The 17,890-nt window shown below is 32.9% G+C and overlaps 1 protein-coding gene and 1 long non-coding RNA gene across 7 annotated transcripts in view; one reads left to right on the forward strand and one right to left on the reverse strand.

Annotated features, from left to right (window-relative positions):
- LOC121040697 (uncharacterized) overlaps window positions 1–16,275 on the forward strand; it is a 168,734-nt gene extending 152,459 nt beyond the window's left edge. For 2 of the 4 annotated variants that reach the window (XR_005795405.1, XR_005795407.1), the window contains 2 exons: window positions 11,593–11,665; window positions 16,140–16,275. This is a non-coding gene — a long non-coding RNA (uncharacterized LOC121040697). The remainder of the gene's footprint in view (window positions 1–11,592; window positions 11,666–16,139) is intronic. The other 2 variants (XR_005795406.1, XR_005795408.1) reach the window with 1 other exon arrangement.
- Window positions 1–17,890, reverse strand: part of PTPRQ (protein tyrosine phosphatase receptor type Q) — a 227,369-nt gene that overhangs the window by 128,127 nt on the left and 81,352 nt on the right. For all 3 annotated transcript variants that reach the window (XM_040491337.1, XM_040491338.1, XM_040491339.1), the window contains 7 exons: window positions 13,352–13,512; window positions 12,462–12,607; window positions 7,924–8,092; window positions 6,232–6,522; window positions 5,695–5,970; window positions 5,169–5,320; window positions 1,539–1,680 (listed from right to left, as the gene is read on the reverse strand). In XM_040491337.1, coding sequence (XP_040347271.1) covers window positions 1,539–1,680; window positions 5,169–5,320; window positions 5,695–5,970; window positions 6,232–6,522; window positions 7,924–8,092; window positions 12,462–12,607; window positions 13,352–13,512 — 1,337 coding nt within the window. The remainder of the gene's footprint in view (window positions 1–1,538; window positions 1,681–5,168; window positions 5,321–5,694; window positions 5,971–6,231; window positions 6,523–7,923; window positions 8,093–12,461; window positions 12,608–13,351; window positions 13,513–17,890) is intronic.

Raw genomic sequence — 17,890 nt, forward strand, 5'->3', positions numbered from 1 at the left:
CTTTACATGTTTAGCATTTGTATATAATACATAAATTATCAGTTATAATATATATTTCCTACAGTTATGTCCACCCTACACTAGACATCAGAAGTTGATGTTCTAATTCAGTTTCTTTACTAACTTTCTCAGATCTTCTAATCTCAACTTCCTGAATAATGGTTTCTTCATATGTAATATGAGAATAGGGGCAACAGTAATATTTTTTTGAGCACTAAATGTGTGTCTGACACTCTAATAAGTGCTTTATGTGGATCTTTTCAAATATTTTCCACAACAACCTTATAGGTGGCTACTGCTAATATGTGTTTCTTTTCATACATAGAGGCTCTGAGGAGTAATGAGCCTTTGCAAGGTTATACAGCTAGTAGGTCACAGAGCTTGGATTCAAATCCAGACACTCTGACTTCAAAGCAAGCACTTCTATCCACGATAAATACTATTTTATTGGCTTGTCTTATAGGCATGCTATGAAAAAAAGTATCAGGTATTCATAAATTAATGCAAAAATGATTAATTTATCAGTGAGTGCTTTCCAATTTCAACTTAGAGATTCACTAAAAGAAGAGGTACGGAGAAAAATTAACTGGAGCAGGATCTTAAGCTCATTCAATAATACTTGATGAAAAAAGTGAGGAAGAGGTGCCTCTAAACATATAGTCCGGTTGAGAAAAGGAAAAATGCATTTCTAAGCCACCCATTATATAGGTCATAAATGAAAACTATCTAGCATAAACAAAGGTGAGCTATGGCATGTGTGTGACATGTGGGTAAGTTTAATTAGACCAGTGGAATTTCATAGTCTTCATAATCCCCTTCACATGTTACAAATGGACTATGGGAAAATAGAAGCTTACATAGTGACCAGTGGTCTTCACATGTTACATCTTCTTAAAAAAATCATCGTTATCGTTTCATGGAAATATAAACCAACCTGTTAAAAGTGAATACTGGTTCATTTCTCCTCCTACCCCCCATCCCAGCTGTCTCAGTTGATACTAAGAATTTTAAAAACAAAACAAAGAGCAAAGGGAAATAAAAAAGGGAGAGAGAGGCAAACCAAGAAACAGACTGTTAGCCATAGAGAACAAACTGATGGTTACCAGAGGAGAGGTAGGTGGAGGCATGGGCAAATAGGTGATGGGGATTAAGGAAGGCGCTTGTGATGAACACCAGGTGTTCATGTAAGTGATAAATCACTGTGTTATACACCTGAAACTAGTATTACACTGTATGTTAACTAACTGGAATTTAACTTTTTTTTTTATAAAAAACAGAATTAGGTAATTTTCCACAGATATCTAGAAACCTACTTTGTTCCTAAACTAGTCCTTTATTTCAGCTTCCTCAGTTCAAAAGGAAAAACCACATGTAAATATATATATTTGATTGCAGACAAGATACAGCCTAGTCTTAAAGCACTGAAATTCAACTTCCATTTGAATGCACTATTAATGATACTTTCATATAAACTGAAAGGACGGGGAAAGTGTTAAATACAAAGTGAAACATTTTAGGATCAAAAAACTGTATCTCACCTGATTCTTGGGTTGTGAATTTTACTACATTACTATATTGATTGCCATTTCCGACTTTCGTAAAGGCAGATATGCTAATAGAATAGGTGCTGACTGGTTCCAACCCCACAAGCTGGGCTTCAGTTTGAACACCTGAAATGTTCTGAAAACCAGAAAAAAATTCTTTGTCATGATGCATCACCAAAAATTCTTAACTGAAAGAAATATTTTATTACATTGAAGTTATGCCTTCTATGTTTAATTTAGGATTTAATAAGCATGGGCATTTTCAATTAAAATAAAACAAATACTAACCTGTTTTTTTTATGCACTCAGGTCATGATACAGGATGAACTGGGCACCCTCTCAGCCCTGAAGAATCCCAAAATGGCCATTTAAAAAAAATTTTTTTTTTTTACACTAGGGTATTTTGTTTTCATTTTGTCTCCTGACACTTGCTTGGAATTAAATACTCATTACTTCCTTTAAATTCTCAAAAATTGAAGTCTCCAATTTAAATCAAACTTATGGGTGGTCAGCAATAGTAGATTTTTCTTGAATTCATCTAGAGTCGTTTTTTAATACCAGTAACATTCTGTGTAAATTAATTTATTCATCAGCTACTTTATGCTAGGCATTGGGAATACAACAGTTAAAAAAAAATCTCTACTCTCATGAAGCTTAAATTATGAGTTTTCCCAGACAACTCCTAAATTCATAATTTTACCCAATCTCTTAGGAAAATGAAAAAAAAAAAGGAACAAAACAGTTATCACAACTGCTCAAGGAAGGATATGTGTTCTCATAGAAAAATTGACCATTAAGTATAAAGTCTTCATTCAAAGATAATTGTCATAACTGAGAGATCAGTTAAGACTAATCTGCTATCTTTACAGAAAGAGAAGACAATGTCTCCTATAATGGTATCATTTTAAAAATACTCCATTTAATGGACCCAAAATATAAACTACTTTGACTTATTTATTAAACATTTCAGTAACAGAAATTTAGCAAGAATACTAACTCACAAGTCACTTACATTTCAATCATATTTTAAATTAAATCAAATTTTAAATTAATATCCCAAGTTATTGACATACTTTAGGGACTCATTGTATTACACTCTATCCTTTCATTCTTTCATGCTTACTATTTATAAAGCATACTGTTACATAACCAGAAGTTTATAAAGATACATATATAAGATACATATGGTCACTGTCATCAAGGAACTTTTATGTTAATCAAAGAAATCTACAAACAAATGTTTACTGAGAAGAAATTAGAACAATGCAGGTAAATTTTGACTTGGATTAGGAAAGGTCTGTACCCAGAGAAATGACTGAACCCAAGATTATAACAAAACATGTGAGAGCAGCTCACTGGACACTGACCAGATTTACATAAGAGTAAAATGTAAGAGGGAGACATGAATGAGGAATATTTCCAAACATATTTTAGCAGAGCTTTTTACTGAATAAACAATTTATTTCCATATTTGAGAGTGACCCAAGTTACCAGTAGACCTGGATCTAACTGGTTCCATGGGAACTCACTGGATTGACTACAATGGCAGGAATCTTTGGAATGGTTCTGGAGTTACTCTGTCTCCACAAACCCACATATAATTTGAAAGAATAAAAAGAAAAAGAAGAAAATAATATAAACCGATAGGACATAGACGGAGACAAGGACGTAAGGAAAATAGGACAATACACTCAGAAAGAAAGCTAAACAGAGGGACGAAAGCAAATAAACTAGATGTTAGGAAAGGAAAACAGGTGGCATGAAGTATATTCAAAGGAATTTAGAAGAAAATAAGACTATGAAAATCAACGGAGGACAAAACAGGTGTAAAAAGGAGTAACTAAAAGTAGGACATTTTCAAGAAAAACTATTCCTTCTACCCAAAAGTAATATATTTAATACTTTATGGTATAAAGATTATATGTTTGCTACTAGAAACATTTTAATGGTGGCATTTCCACTGAAATATCAGGAAGTCTAAAAATCATAACTTATTCTCATATTCAGGTAAAGGTATACTGTCCTTTCATACTTAGTGCTATGACAATGCTGGATGCAGTTTTTAAAACCTTTTCTTAAATGATGTACAATAACACAACAATAGCTAACACATTTATCATGTGCTGAAGATTATTCTAAATGCTTGATATAGATTTGCCCTTACAATTCTCACTTTTTAATGTATGCATCCTTATAACTCCAATTTTGCACTTGAAGAAACCAAGTCAGAAGAGGTTAACTAGCTGCCTTAATGCCACACATTAAGTCTCAAAAAAAATGTCATTGCAGTAAAAAATGATTGCTTTGGGGCGCCTGGGTGGCGCAGTCGGTTAAGCATCCGACTTCAGCCAGGTCACGATCTCGCGGTCCGTGAGTTCGAGCCCCGCGTCAGGCTCTGGGCTGATGGCTCAGAGCCTGGAGCCTGTTTCCAATTCTGTGTCTCCCTCTCTCTCTGCCCCTCCCCCGTTCATGCTCTGTCTCTCTCTGTCCCAAAAATAAATAAATGTTAAAAAAAAAATGATTGCTTTTTCCTTTCTGATATTCATTTCCCAGTGACCCATACAGACAAAGCAAATAAAAAATGAGAAAATGTTAAGATTAGACCAGTATAGATAGTAGGGGCCTAGAGACTTAGCATTATTAGAATTTCACACTTTTGGGGAACAGATTCCACATTTATGGAGTACTACAATTCAAATTCTACTCAGCCTACCAGATTTTAAAGTAATATCTTGATTTCCAGAAAGAAAGTCATTGTTCGTTATGACATAATCTTAACCATTGCTTTTGATTTTTACTAGTCACTTTGCAAGCTACACATGCTGTAAAAATAATTTACCATCAGCAATAAATTGTAATGCATATAATATTGGGACATTGTTTACTGCAGATTTTTTTCACTCTTCTTGTTGTAACTAAATAAGAGCATCCCAAGTACTTCATCGCCTTTGGAGAAAAAAATAAAAACACTTTCTTAAATAAATGCTAGTTATATAACATATTTTGGCAATTAAATGCTAGAAATCACACAAGTATATTTGAGATCCTTTGTTATATCTGTAATTTGGGTATTTTTCATTGATTCTAGAACCTAAAAATGGAGAAGGGAAAGAGTATTCAGTGTTGTAAACTAATTGGCATTGAAAGGAAAAAAAATAATGATATACCTTAAAAGCCCAATTAGTGTGGGATTATATTCTATCAGGGAAGATTACCAGAAGTCCAGTAGAAATACTTTTCTTACAAGGTTAAGAACACTCACTTGGTATCTTTTTAACAACAAATAGAAATATATTGCATTTAAGATAATAACAGTTTTTAAATAGTCTGAAAAAATTTACTCTATACTTTCCAGCATTAATACAATAATGCAATTATTTCTTAACTTGCAAATATCTAGAAGTCGTAAAGTCTAAGTAAACTGCTCTACAAATTATTCAGCTGTCATATCTGACAAATGTCTTCTGTGTTTTCCATAAATCCTTAAATTGTAGAGAAAAAAAAGATTATTTAAAAAGATGGTCCTTGTTTAATTTAAAGCAGTCCATTTTCCTCTGCATGTCAAATGATTTTAATTCAATTTCTGAATTTTTAAATTAACATGTACTGTTATAATCAACCTACCTTATAAAATATAGTATCAGTTTCATGCTCATGAATTTTTAAGCTATATATTTTAACAATACCGCCTGGAACAGGACTTGGACTCCATTTCAGCCATACCAAGTCTGAAGTGTAGTTGATTAAAGTCAAATTTTGAGGAGGTGCTAAAGGCACTGCAGGAAAACACATTATAAAACTTATATTCATAAAATTTTTAGTAAGTGATATTTAGTAAAAATATCATTGTGACTCTAGCTTCTTGCAGGCACTATTAAGAAAGATTCCTAAAATGATCATATTTCAGAAATAAATAGCATCGGTAACTATGTTTTTATACCTGGAACTCAGTAATTCCAAACTAATTTTAAACAAGCACTTTGTTCTAAGGCTTGAATTAAAAAAAAATGTTCAGCAAAGTAGATGAATAGTTGTAAGCCTGTTACAAATAGATAACTGAATATCTTTTCATTTTCCATGTTGTTCTTTAAAAAGAGAGAGCAAGGCTGCAACAGTGAAATCATTTGAAGAGTTATGGATTCAGGCTTACCTGACTCATCTGTATAAAAGAAAAGAGTACTGGAAGGACCAAGTCCTTTTATAGTTCTTGCGGCAGCAAAAAAACTATATAATGTAAATGGTGAAAGTTCTTCCAGTATTAGATAGTTATCAGAAGTAATGAAAGAATTATTTTCATTTGGTCCTTGTAAAGTTAAATCATAACTTATTATTGCACCATTTGGTTTTACTGGGGGATCCCATGATAAGAGAACTGAGGTAGAGGAAAGGTTTTTAAAAGTGTTGATTATTGGTGAAGTTTCTGGGACTATAAAAGAAAAAAAGAATATTAAATGAAAAGTGAATTAGCATTAAAAAGAAGAGGCTTTAATAATAGTGGGACATAATTTCATTAGCAGTAATTATTTTAATTTTAAAAAACAGAGCTTATTATGTTTATTGAAAGGCTAACTACTTGAGAACAAGCAGTCTCTATACAGTTATAAAAATAATGTTTTCTATCAGAAAGCTATGTAAAGAAGAGAACACCAGCAATCTGCTTAATAGGCAATAAAAGGGTCCAGCCTACCATCTTCTTCAGTTTTGATGTGTAGCTGGGCAGTATAGGTATCAGAGAATCCCTTTTCTGTTGATGGAGTGATTTTTAATATATAATCAGTATATTTTTCCAGATTATCAAAATATATACTTCTCTCATATGTCACAAGAAGTGGTCTCACGTGGCGAGGAGTCTGCTGTAAGCTCAGAGAAACATAGTAGAAGACTAGACCATTTGGATGAGATGGTGGGCTCCAGCTTACATTTATTGCAGTTGATGAAATGGACTCGTAAGTTAGGTTTCCAACAAACCCTTCGGGTACTATGGTAGGTAATGTGCAAAATATAAAAATTATCAGTCACCGTATATAAAATTTAGGTAAATTCACAAGCTGATGATAACTGTTGAAATGGCATCTATTACATCATTAGCTCTTACATTGTTTAAATGCAGATGTAGTAAATATCACCTATTACAAAATATCATTACAAAATAGTTATATTAAAAATGATTCAAAATACAAACCCTGTCATTTTTAATATGTGTTAGAATTGCTTTATATGATATTCTCTTTTCTTTCCTACAACGTGGTGATTATCCGTGTACATATACATGTATGTCTGTGTATGTATACTCAGATATTTAAATATTTTGATCATTTATATTATCTAAACAATATTTTCAGTTTCTTTCTTCTAAAGATTATCATTACTGTATATATATCAGATCTAGGACCTCTCACCTGGAACAGTGCACAATAAGTGTTTATTATTCATGGTGCTACAACAGTCACTGATAACATTTACAGATTGCTGAAAATATGGGGAGATATCCACATTTAAAGAATGCCTGAAATGATATTGACTACATACTGCACTAAAATACTTTGTTAAAGACTCTGCAAGCACATATTTTCATGTTTTTTATCATCTTACCCTGTTGATCAATGTGTAAACTATTTAAAAGATTGTTCAACAACAAAAGCATTCACTCATACTTATCGTGTCTGTCGATTTGCAATCTTCAGACAATAAACACAGAATCTTATTCTCAGCAGTTTAGGTCAATACCATTTCTCAATAAAAGACTAGTCCTTAAGAAATAAATAGACTCCAGAAACAACCACAAGAAGAAATAGGCAATGATTTATGGATCATTGTATTCTTGAAGCTGAAACCTAAAACATCAAATGCCTCAATCATTATAGTTTTCTGAATACTCAGCACAAACAGGATACTGCTGAAGCTGCATACAAGAAACTTCTAGAGTTAAAAAAGTAAAGACATTCCGAGTATGTTAGTCAAAAACATAAGAACAAAGATGCTGTATGGAGTCCTGTGTGGATTCAAAGGCTGAAATGGAAAGAAGTTGCTAGATTAAAACAAAAAAAGTTGTTAGATTAAAGCAAATAGACAAGCACCCATCGACGTATGCAACAGAATTTTTCATGCTTACAACTGGACGGCTGTGACATCTTTTGAAGCAATAAAAGTGACAGAAAGTTCATGAATGGTAGCAGTTTCCATAAATAGAAAAGGCTGTTATTATTATAATAGTTTTACAGTTATATTAAATGCATTTCCAAACTTCTATAATGACTAGTTAAATGTGCCTAAATAAATCACAGAATTTACTAGTAATATATACAAATAGAAAAAGGTTCTAAAATAAAGTGTTAAATTAAACCTTTTAAAAATTAATAAATGCTTTTTGTTTACATACTGTCTTGATCTGTGTATACTTGAACTATGTCACTGCTTTTATTCCCATTTCCAACTGAGGTACTTGCTGTTACCCAAAATGTATAGTAGCTGAATATTGCCAGTTTATCTATTACTGCAGATACGGTCATATTGTCAAAGTCATTGGTTACTTCATGGAGTGTAAAATTCTGAAAAATAAACATATTGTTTTAATTGTTCAGAATGTAGTTTTAGTATACGTAATTTCAAGTAATTTCAAAATAATTATTATCCATGAATTGGCCATCCCTTATTATTTTAAAATGTCAATTTTTGAAAAAAATCAATGTAAATTGATTAGTGCAATAATTAAACTGGAAATATGTTTGTACTAAAAGAGGAATAGATGGTATTGTTTTTATCATAAAATTAACATACAGAATAGGAAAGAGCAGAAACTTCCAGCTTATGGAGAAGGTCCAGTAGCCAACTGAAAGCGCTCCAAAGTGCTGAGCAGTGTCAGTTTTCATTATAAAACTTTCAAGTAGTTTTCAAAACATTGACCCTATATTTTATGAATATTATAAAAACTTTGATTTTTTTTCTTCCTATTAATGATGAAGAAATTATTAAAGTGTTCACCACTTTCTCTGAACTCAAATGGTTATTATTCATCTTTAATGGGGCTTTTTTTTTCTATACTCATGGGGAGAAATGGGAAGTCAGCTAAATGCATTCTCTTTATTAAATGCAGAGTAAGAGCAATTTAAAAAAAATTTGCCTGATTCCTAGTTATATTTGTCCTAAAGCATTTATTGATGATTAGGGAATTTATTTATGCAATCACTTTCTTTCTGATATTTTAAATACAAAACACATAGCAAACAAAACCAGTAATAAAATAAAGGAAAATATACTTAAAAGTATGTAAGCAATTAGTATGAATAAATCCATGCTAATAGTATGGATGTCCATATTATTAATTTAATAATATAATAATGCCCATCTACACCAAGAAAGCTCAATCATTCCAAAACATACAAAGTTTTAAGCATCTTATAAACCTAACTTCAATTCTAGCAGAGTAGCCCTCAATAAACCATCTAAACTCAGATTCTCTTTCCTCAACTATAAAATGGGAGTAATTATTTCTACCTCACAGAGAGATTTTGAGGATGATATGAAACACATAAAACAATATCATATCTAGCACACAAATAAAAAACAATAAATGGTAATTAGTTCATTTAAATGAAAAACTTAGGGTAATTAATTTGACTAAAGTTTACAGTTAGGATGGTCCTATAATGCATCAAGAAATTAAATTCAGCAAAGTTTTGTGGTTCTTTTGCCAGTATTTGGCAGAGAGGAGGGGAAGAATGAGTGTAATAAAAGATCTACCTCAATGTTGTGGCTGCTTATTCAGGAACAGATAAGTTAAAACAATGTAACAATCTCACACAAAATATGATCTGTAAACTTGAATTATCTTTCAACACATCTATCTTACACAGGGAATAACTGTTTTACATAAAGTGTCTCTTAAAATATTAGCGTAATTAATTATTTAGCCATTTAAAAAGAAGGAAATCCTGCCATTTGCGACGAGGATGAACCTTGAGGTCATAATGCTGACAGAAATATGTCTGACAGAGAAAGACAAATACCATATGATCCCACTTATATGTGGAATCTAAAACACACATAAACCCCAAAACCTGAACTTACAGATACAAAGAACAGATTTGTGTTTGCCAGAGGTGCAGGGTGAGAGGGGGTGGGCAAAATGGGTGAAGGTGATCAAAAGGTATAGACCTCCAGTTATAAAATAAGTAAGTCATGAGGATGTAATGAAAAAATATACTAATGTAGCTTTTTGGTGTAAATTTTATTTTTTCTTTGTTATTGAATTTATTCTGATTACCTATCACCTTGATGACTATTTAGAAATGAATTATTTTGAATCACCCAGTAGCCATTCCTGATGAGTGTGTGACTTATCATGCATAGACATGTACCAAATTTGGAATTAGATCAATTATCCAGATGATTATTTCAGTCATTTATTTATTTTTGGAAAAAAATTTTTTTCAGCTCAAATTATGTAATTAAGACTTGCTACTCTGTATATATAAATGCAGTCAGAAGTTATTTAGTAAAGGCTTTCAAATTTGATTAATCAACCAGTATTCATTAGCATTTTTTAAATATAATAAGACACTATGTCAGGCACAGGAGGAGATATGACATAAGTGGGTAAAAATGAAAATGTAGTGGAATTATTACACTATACTAAACATAATGTGCAACAATTGAAGGAAGAACAATGGTAGCAGAGAGATTAAATTCCCCAAGGTCAGAAGAAGGAAAAATCACTTTCCCACAAACTCAAATGCTCCAAAATTATAACTAAGTATCAAAAATAATGTTGGTACATTCTTTCAACTAAAAATATTTATTGAGCATTGAACCTATGTATGATATAGTACCAGAGGACTTTGGGGGATGGAATAAGTGTCACGTGATCCTTTTCAAGTTATTTGCTACAGCATAGGGAGCTAGGACAAGTAAGCAGATACCAAGAATGGTTAGCAAAATGTGATATACCATGCATGAGGTTATTCTACAAAGTTCTGTGGGAAAGAGAAGAAAGAGAAGGAGGAAGAAAAAAGCTACACACTTATTCTGCTATACAGTGTTCATTTTGAGGGTTTATTCCACTCTTCCAACCCAAAATAGAAAATCAGTTAGCAAAGATGCTGTATTTAACATTAACTTGAGGAATAAATTAAAGCACAGATGAACTTCACGCAATATGAGAAGTATCTTCACATCATTAGCCTGTGCTCTCTAGCAGCTGTCACACATAAAAGCATTCTTAAGATTATTTAATAAAAGATTACGTTTTCTAAGTTAGATGAATTGTAAATAGGTTTGAAACCATAGTTAGATGTTTATACTTCATTATTTAAGTGTGGACAAAGAGAAACAAAATAGAATAGTGTGTATAGGTCATAAAGTAAATTGTACCCAGGCAAAAACCTTTGCTAAGATTCAGATACAGACACCACCCCTTTGCAGTATTTTTGTTAAATGTGTGAAAGAAGAAATCTGCATTTTGAATGGCCTCCATGACATAATGACACATTTTTAAAATTGTAAACAACACTGTGGTAAAAAAAATTATAATAAATTGCATACAAATCCCATTTCTTTTCTCAAAATAGAGCAGAACAAAAAGGAATAGCAAAAGTTGCTTAATGTACACAGAAAGGGGGAAAAAAAGGATCCTCCTTTCTCCTTCTGCTCCTAAGGCAGTTATAAAAATATACATCTATAACTACATATATATCTATATCTTCATGTCTTGTATAAAGTAGTTTTTCTTTTGGCATTAAGTTTTAAGCAGTCACACTTATTCAAGCCCATCCTTAGAGGGTCTTGAGCAGAATGTAAAAACTAAACCAACCTTGACTTTCTCTTACTCACTGCTCAGTAGTCCTGAGACTACTGGCAAAATTCTGCTCTGACCCCATTCATCAGCCTAAGCTGCAGCATAGATACAGTAAAGCAAATAATTCAATACAGTAATGCTTTATTTCCTGAGATTGTTGATCCCAAGAACTAACTCCCATGGCTATATTAATGTCGTCAGTCACAAATAGAGCAGGACAGCCCAAAATTACTAAGACTTGTCTCTATTCTTCAGCTGCTTAAAAAGATACAAAGAAGTAAGAATGGACAGTGTTATAATCAACAGGCAGTCAACAGTTTCTATTAAGGTACGTGTTCTGTAAATTGTAGCCTTTCTTCAAAATTAGCTTTTTCCAAATTATATTCCAAATCTCTACATTCCTGATTCAATCATAACCATTCCAATTTTATCATTTTCATATGTTAGAGTTCTGTTAAATATTTAGTTTGGATAAATAAAGGATTTCTACTGAGTAAACTGAAAATATTTCTCTAAACAAAATGCATTTTAGCTATTTTCATAGCCATCATTATTCACATCAGAAAGTGCCCATCTGCAAACTGTATGACCCTAAAACCCTGCATACCTCAAGTGAAATAACCACATTTCTAGTGATTTTATTACATGTGATACTAAATAACAACAAAATCCCTTCAGTTAGCAGTTAAAAATTGTTAAAATTGAAGAAAAATATGCAAACACATCCAAACATTAAAACTATTTATATTGTATGCAAACAAAAGGGAAATTTTTTTAGCTGAGAAATGAGGGTAAATTAAATCATCAACTCTTTAGAGAACACTTCTTGAAGAAGTGGAATTGAGGACCATATTTATACACAGAATTTTAAATAGGTCACATCTTCATTGTTTATAATATGTTTGAAGCTGACATGGAAATGTGTGCATATGCACAGATAGGTTAAAATGTATCTGACATTTCCCCACCATATTTTTTCAGTTTCAATGAAAGTTTCATGAAATGTCTATTCATAATTATCAGTGTAAGAGAAATGGTTTTTCTACCATGCCAAGTCTGTATCATCATCAATAAAATTGAAGGATGTAAATAAAGAACTAACTAGAAGAAAACTCAAGTCTTACCTGCACAAAAGTACCTGAAGTATTTCTGTAATAAATAGAATAATATTGAATAATCCCATTAGGTTTTGAAGGAGGCATCCAAAAGAGCATTATTGATGAAGAACTGAGATTTGCATAACGAACATCTTTGGGAGGATCACTTGGTGCTATAAAACAAACAATTGAACAAAAAACTGCACCTGTGGCTCTAAAGAGTGTCTGCAATGTTCTAAATTTTACCTGTCTTTGATAAGCAATAACCACTGTTTTTCAAAACAAAACTTAAATTAGGTATAACATCTAATGAGAGGTCAGAATTGAAATCCACAAGGCTCATTGGGCCATCTCTCTAATACCATATCATAGCAAAATCCAAGCAGAGGACAGATAGATTTCTTACTAAAGAAAGTAAAACACTAAAAAACATGCCACTTCTAAAACATCCCACTTCTAAAACATGCCACTGCCCTGTATTGGAAAACAACCTTGTAACAAGTTTCCAATATAAAACACATAATATGAAATTCTTATTTAACTTAGAATCTTGAAATCGAGTAATAAAGAACAAAGACAGTGAGATGACTTCATGCATGTTATTTTGTTTCATTTAACAAATACATAAAATACTAAGTGTCAAGTTCTATACCCAGTGTATTTACAAATATAAACTCATTTAATCCTCATAAGGACCCTCTTAAGTAGGTAATGTATTGTTTCCATAATATAGATAGGAAACTGAGGCACAGAGAAATTATTTTCCCAGCATCACACAGCTAGGAAGTGACCAAAAAGCAATTTCGCTTCCAACATGATGACAGATATTAGGCTTAGTAATACATTTTGATATTTAATACTTTTTTTTTTTGTGTGTAGGATATTTTTTTACTTGGCCTACATCCAAAAGAACTCACCTCCCTCAGGTGTTCGAAAGTTAATGATACTGCTTCTCATTTTCCCATCACCAAACCTTGTGCTAGCTGTTACATAAGCACTATATTCAACATTATAGTCCAAATCTGAAAACTCTAATGATGTTTCAGTTACATTAATAGTTTTTAATGATGACCTATCCCTGTGAGAAAAAAAAAATCTGTATAATTGACTATTAAATTAAACATTACATACACATTTTGAGCACAAGTATGTTAAAAATAAGCAACATTAATGCACACAAATGTATTAATCCAGACTAATAGGATAAAGACACCACTTATCCTGAAATGCTAAAAAGGGTGAAATTAAGAATAATTCAATAAATAATTTTTTTTTGTTTTCAAGTATACTGAGTAATTCAATCAAGTGTTAATAAGTTGTTCATATTAGAAGTTACTTGGACTGATTTTAATAGATCTCTGGGAATACTGCGTGGTCCAACTAATTACAGCACTCCTTTTCATACCCATGTTTTACTTGTTCAAATATATGTTCTTTTTTTTTTTTTTAATTTTTTTTTCAACGTTTTTTATTTATTTTTGGGACAGAGAGAGACAGAGCATGAACGGGGGAGGGGCATAGAGAGAGGGAGACACAGAATCGGAAACAGGCTCCAGGCTCTGAGCCATCAGCCCAGAGCCCGACGCGGGGCTCGAACTCACGGACCGCGAGATCGTGACCTGGCTGAAGTCGGACGCTCAACCGACTGCGCCACCCAGGCGCCCCAATATATGTTCTTTTTAATGTTGGTGACATCTTATATATACCCTTTGTCAAACAAATTCATTTTTCATACATCGTACAAAAGTAATATTTACCTCAGAGAAATTCAAATAGTAAATATCTAAATAGTAGTATATAAAATAGCAAACCTGTGTGTTATTTTTTACTAATTATAGTAATTAATTACCCTTTATTAATTTCTAAATTAATTATGTATTATGTATGAAATTATGTAGTAACTGGAAACAAATTGAAAATAATCTATGCATAACATACAGAAAAGGAAAAGGTAGAGCTCACATCTCTCATCCAGTTAAAAACTGAAAAGTATTTAAAATGTCATTCCAGAAAACACAAAAAAATGTTGATTATTAAAATCTCTTCAGGTCGCCTGGGTGGCTCAGTTAGTTGAGTGTCCGACTTTGGCTCAGGTCATGATCTCACAGCTCATGAGTTTGAGCCCCACATCAGGCTCTGGGCTGACAGCTCAGAGCCTGGAGCCTGCTTCAGATTCTGTTTCTCCCTGTCTCTCTGCCCCTAACCCCCTCGCATTCTCTCTCTGTCTCTCTCAAAAATAAGTAAACATTAAAAAAAAATTAAAAAAAAATTCTTCAAGTAAATACTAATATCTCAAGGAGGGAAAAAGGCTAAATGACAAAATGTTGCTAAGTAATATGATACTGCAATTATTTTATTACAGTCATGCTCGTATAGTTTCTATAGTTTTGAATTAAGTATAGGTTAGAATCTAAATTAAAGAATGAATATGTACATAATGGTACTGAAAACTGCATTTAAAAAAATTAGATTTTAAGACCAATAAAGTTAATTGTGAAAGAATTTAAGGGAATATGATCAACATTACAGCAAAAGTGTATCAATCTCATGCAATCCTATTTTTTCCTTCTTTAGTATCACATGGCACCCAAGAAGTAAATGTGTATTTCCTCTGAATATAAGATGCTCTTTCTTTGCCATTGAAATATTGGAATTCTTGAATCATTAAGAGGAATAATAGATTATAAGTGAACTAAGGGTATCCACAAAGACACATACATTCCAGCCATGGTTTAATGATTACAAAAGTGTCAATTCACTCCAAATATAGGTATGGTTATCTGAAAAGTAGTCAGAAAGCTTACCATAGTGAGAAAAATATGAATTCAGAATCTGTGATTGTAGACCAGCAGGATTAGCAAGGCTATTCAGCAATTTGAAACAGTTTCTTCAGATAGCTTCTCTCAGAAGCAGTAGAGACTTCACTGAGACCCAGGAGGGGGCTTTTAGAACTTAAGGCTGTGTCTGTTAGTCTCAGAGAAAGACGCTTTGTCATAGAAACTTTACCCAATTCCTTACCCCTGTCATTGGTCACAGGTCATTAGAACACTGCAATATGGTTAATGCAATTCAGATCTCTAAAACTGTGAAATTAGCTAAAGTGATCTAATTGCACCATATCTATTTTTAAAATTCCTTTTCAAGCATATTTTTCAATGCTATCTGCTGCCTTGCATCACTACCTTCTTGCCCTGACTGCAGATAAGTGTCTGCCTACAATAAGAAAAACCCTGATTACATTCCATAGATAATTTAGAATCAAGGCAATTACCTGGAAAAGGCAGATCAAAAGCAAATTTTGTCTCACATACCCAGGTATTTCAGTAAGAAGATAGTCTTTGTAAACTGTCTGAATAACAAAGTCAATAATCCACCTCTGCATGTACAGATATAGTTTCTACACCTACCCTGGTTTACCTCAAGACAAAATAGTACTAATAAAATTTTCAGATACTGATAATGTTCTTGTCTATTTGGGGCTTGTTCTTCTTTTGTAGTCTAGGATTGTCGCTATTTTAACAACTAAGGTAAAAAAAAAAATCTGAGCATAAATAAACGTCAACTGAAATTTCATTTCTGATCCAAGTTCATAACATAACTTAGATAAGAGATAGTTTGCTGCATAACTGAGAACTAGGAAGGGGAAAGAGAGAGAGGTGTTGCTGTCTCTAAGGATCTGACTCCCTCTTCCTTGCTCTTATGCAGTTGCCAGATTGAAGGAAAGACGCATAAATCTTCAGAGAACAGAGAACAGCCATCTCTGTGAGCAACCTGCAGCTCTGATGAGTCACTCCCTCCATGCATGAGAAGGCCTATGTTTGACACTGCTATAATCTTTTGGTTTAAAAAAAAATTTTTTTTTTTTAACATTTATTTATTTTTGAGACAGAGAGAGACAGAGCATGAATGGGGGAGGGTCAGAGAGAGGGAGACACAGAATCTGAAACAGGCTCCAGGCTCTGAGCTGTCAGCACAGAGCCCGACGCGGGGCTCGAACTCACGGACTGCGAGATCATGACCTGAGCCGAAGTCGGTCGCTTAACCGACTGAGCCACCCAGGCGCCCCATATAATCTTTTGGTTTTAACTGGTGTAGTTTAAAGATCTGTTTTGTCTGTATTACTTTGAAATACTGTAATAGGGATATTATATGTTGCCTTAGAGTGTTTTATTTCCATTTATAAAAGTGTATGTTCTTCTATATCTTGACCTTGTTTTGCTTTACTTATGTGATGACAATGATCTACATCATTATTTTTTTGTAATTGCCTAATTTGGATGTATCATAGTTATTCAGCCATTCTGCTGTAAAATTAACACTTAGGTTGCTTCCCACCCCTCTTTTAGTTACTAACTGTGACACAGCAATCATTCTTATACAAATATCTTTTCATAATGGTCCTTGGATTTCTGTAGGTTAAATTCCCAGTGGTGTAATTATTACATCAAATGGGTTGATTTTTTTTAATTTTAATGATTACTGTTCTAAAAGTTGTTTCTGTTCCAAATTATAAATTATTATAATTTAGAACTACAACAATGTGTGAGAGCACACCTTTGGCAAACTCTCATTACTAGTCTGGATATTAATCTTAATTACTGCAAACTTGACTCAAAAAATATTTTTAATCTGCAAATCCCTAACCATTTGTGAGACAGAATATCTTTTATATGTATATTGGTCATTTGTGGCCCTTTTTTGCATAACGTATGCACTTTCTTTTCTATATTTTATTGTAGTGTCTTAAATGGAGAATATATATTAGAGTAGAAAGGCACTATTCTTTTTAAAAAAGTTTTTAATATTTATTTAGTTTTGAGAGAGAAAGAGTGTGAGCAGAGGAGGGGCTAAGGCGGGGGGGACACAGAATCCGAAGCAGGCTTCAGGCTCTGAGGTGTCAGCACAGACCCTGATGCTGGGCTCAAACTCACGAACTGCAAGATTATGACCTGAGCCAAAGTTGGACGCTCAACCAACTGAGCCACCCAGGTGCCCCTAGAAAGGCACTGTCCTTTTAGATAGTGCTCCAAGCAAACAAGCACAGATACCTTCCTAGCCCCTCTCAATTTAGAGATGATATGTATGCCATCAATATCCAACAAAATTTATTGAGTATCTACTTTATGCAGGAACTATGTTAGACACAAATATGAGTAAGATTCAGCCCCTATCCTCAAAACAGACAAAATAGTAAATAATTATAAAACCTTTCATTAATAAAAATGGGATCCCTTTAATGACAATGACAACACCATCTCCACCCTGCCCCACCAGTGGCAAACAGCAAAGAAAAAGAGATGAACAAAAAAATTAAGCCAGTAAAATTTGATTATTGGTAACATCTAGAAAAGGAGAATACAACATATCTCCCAAAGGTGCAGGAAATTGTTGACCAGAAAGCTAGTTTGTAAGGTTTGAGAGAAGAATAGGGAGTTGAGTGGGGGGGGGGGGGGGGG

Source organism: Herpailurus yagouaroundi, unplaced genomic scaffold (genome assembly GCF_014898765.1).
Source record: "Herpailurus yagouaroundi ecotype Mexico unplaced genomic scaffold, PumYag 182, whole genome shotgun sequence".
In the NCBI taxonomy this organism is placed as follows: domain Eukaryota; kingdom Metazoa; phylum Chordata; class Mammalia; order Carnivora; family Felidae; genus Herpailurus; species Herpailurus yagouaroundi.